Raw genomic sequence first — 3,116 nt, 5'->3', positions numbered from 1 at the left:
AGTTGAAACGGGACTCGTCCAGTTCTGCTTTCAGGGATCTTACCCATCTGGTCTGAGCGCAGGCCGGCCAATGGGACGCAGCGCTGAGGAGAAGAACCTCTGGGGCGGGACGTCCTGTAACTCTTCTGGTATTCACTTCTACACTGACCACACACACCCACACACACACACACACACCCACACCCACACCCACACCCACACCCACACCCACACCCACACCCACACCCACACCCACACCCACACACACACACACACACACACACACACACACACACACACACACACACACACACACACACACACACACACACACACACACACACACACACACACACACACACACACACACACACACACACACACACACACACACACACACACACACACACACACACACACACACCACACACACACACACACACACACACACACACACGTCACTCTGACAGGATTACCTAGATGAACAGATTGCATCTCATTCATCCTGACTGCAGCACCCTGCAGGGTCCAGAGCTACATCTTTATCAGAGGTGTAAAATAACTATTTACTCAATTACTGTACTTAAGTACAATTTGGAGGATTGTACTTTAGTTGAGCATTTACATTTTCTGGTACTGTGTACTTCTACTCCACTACATGTATTTAATACCTTTAGTTACTTCACAGATGTGGATGAATGATGTGAAATCTAATCAAGTGTTGAATCAGACTTTAGTTCCACCTGGAGTAAATCCACCAGCTACCCTGCAGTATACAAAGTCATTCAAACTAGCTGCACCTTTACCAGCTTTGAGAACACTTTCATGATCAATCATTATAAAACATATCATATATATTATTCTGAAATGGACCAATCTGCACCACGACTACTTTTACTGTCTTTCACTATATTTTGATGAGAATACTTTTCTACTTTCACTTGAGGAACATTTTGAATGCAGGACTTTTACTGTAACAGAGTATTCCTACACTCTGGTACTTCTACTTTTACTAAGTACAAGATCTGAGTACTTCTACCTTTACTCAAGTACACGATCTGAGTACTTCTACTTTTACTCAAGTACACGATCTGAGTACTTCTACTTTTACTCAAGAACAAGACCTGAGTACTTCTACTTTTACTCAAGTACACGATCTGAGTACTTCTACTTTTACTCAAGTACAAGATCTGAGTACTTCTACTTTTACTCAAGAACATGATCTGAGTACTTCTACTTTTACTCAAGTACACGATCTGAGTACTTCTACTTTTACTCAAGTACAAGATCTGAGTACTTCTACTTTTACTCAAGAACAAGACCTGAGTACTTCTACTTTTACTCAAGTACAAGATCTGAGTAATTCTACTTTTACTCAAGAACAAGATCTGAGTACTTTTACTTTTACTCAAGAACAAGATCTGAGTACTTTTACTTTTACTCAAGTACAAGATCTGAGTACTTTTACTTTTACTCAAGTACAAGATCTGAGTAATTCTACTTTTACTCAAGAACAAGATCTGAGTACTTCTACTTTTACTCAAGAACAAGACCTGAGTACTTCTACTTTTACTCAAGAACAAGATCTGAGTACTTTTACTTTTACTCAAGAACAAGATCTGAGTACTTTTACTTTTACTCAAGTACAAGATCTGAGTACTTTTACTTTTACTCAAGTACAAGATCTGAGTAATTCTACTTTTACTCAAGAACAAGATCTGAGTACTTCTACTTTTACTCAAGTACAAGATCTGAGTACTTCTACTATTACTCAAGTACAAGATCTGAGTACTTTTACTTTTACTCAAGAACAAGATCTGAGTACTTTTACTTTTACTCAAGAACAAGATCTGAGTACTTCTACTTTTACTCAAGAACAAGACCTGAGTACTTTTACTTTTACTCAAGTACAAGATCTGAGTAATTCTACTTTTACTCAAGAACAAGATCTGAGTACTTCTACTTTTACTCAAGTACATGATCTGAGTATTTCTACTTTTACTCAAGAACAAGATCTGAGTACTTCTACTTTTACTCAAGAACAAGACCTGAGTACTTCTACTTTTACTCAAGTACAGGATCTGAGTACTTCTACTTTTACTCAAGTGCAAGATCTGAGTACTTTTACTCAAGTACAGGATCTGAGTACTTTTACTTTTACTCAAGTACAGGATCTGAGTACTTTTACTTTTACTCAAGTACAGGATCTGAGTACTTCTACTTTTACTCAAGTACAGGATCTGAGTACTTCTACTTTTACTCAAGTACAGGATCTGAGTACTTTTACTTTTACTCAAGTACAGGATCTGAGTACTTTTACTTTTACTCAAGTACAGGATCTGAGTACTTTTACCTTTACTCAAGTACAGGATCTGAGTACTTCTACTTTTACTCAAGTACAGGATCTGAGTACTTTTACTCAAGTACAGGATCTGAGTACTTTTACTCAAGTACAGGATCTGAGTACTTATCCCACCTCTGATCTTTAAACATGTTCATGATTGATGCAGTTACAGAGCTAGGTGGCTAGGTTAGCATCTTTACATATAAAGTCAATGGTTAGCACCGTTTGTTTGGCTAACCATGCTAACGATGCTAATACACCTGTTGCTAATTACCTTAAAGCGGACGGTCATCTCGCGCTTACCGGCCACAAAACCCCGCGAGGACTCACCGACTCACTCCTTAGTCATAGCGCTCATTTACACTTTGCTAACTAGCTGGTTGACATCGTATAACTAGTTAACTAGTTGACCAGCAGCTGCTAACTATCTGCTCCTCAGCTTCAGTTACAGGGTCGTCGTTGCCATGGCAGCTTAGAAGCGTCTGACGTAAGCACGTTGACAACTGACGTCAGCGATGATGTAGGTCAACAGAGCGTGACCCCTCAAAAACATATGACTAATAATAATAATAATAATTAACTTTCAAAGAAATATGTTGTTGTAATAATTATTTATTTGTAATAATGAGCACTACAAAATAACGTTATAATAATAGTATAAAGGACCTCTTACAAATAAAATAATAACAATAATAAAAACCTCTCAAACTATTATAATTATTATTTTTAATTACCAAACAAATTCATAATGGCATTATATTTTATCTTGAGACCATTCAAAAATATATATTAT

At 37.6% G+C, this 3,116-nt stretch overlaps 1 protein-coding gene across 4 annotated transcripts in view; it reads right to left on the bottom strand.

The window, feature by feature from the left end:
- Positions 1–2,897, bottom strand: part of mdm1 (Mdm1 nuclear protein) — a gene marked incomplete at its 5' end in the record, with an annotated part of 27,054 nt that extends 24,157 nt beyond the window's left edge. For 3 of the 4 annotated variants that reach the window (XM_034198084.1, XM_034198086.1, XM_034198087.1), the window contains 2 exon segments: positions 1–143; positions 2,598–2,897. The exon segment at positions 1–143 is cut by the window's left edge and continues 17 nt beyond it. In XM_034198084.1, the coding sequence (XP_034053975.1) occupies positions 1–143; positions 2,598–2,615 (161 nt within the window). 4 annotated transcript variants of the gene reach the window in all.
- Between the last annotated feature and the right edge of the window lie 219 nt (positions 2,898–3,116).

Source organism: Gymnodraco acuticeps, unplaced genomic scaffold, assembly GCF_902827175.1.
Source record: "Gymnodraco acuticeps unplaced genomic scaffold, fGymAcu1.1, whole genome shotgun sequence".
Classification (NCBI taxonomy): Eukaryota; Metazoa; Chordata; class Actinopteri; order Perciformes; family Bathydraconidae; genus Gymnodraco; species Gymnodraco acuticeps.
The sequence above is the reverse complement of the archived record's forward strand: the minus strand, read 5'-3'. Positions and strand labels throughout refer to the sequence as shown.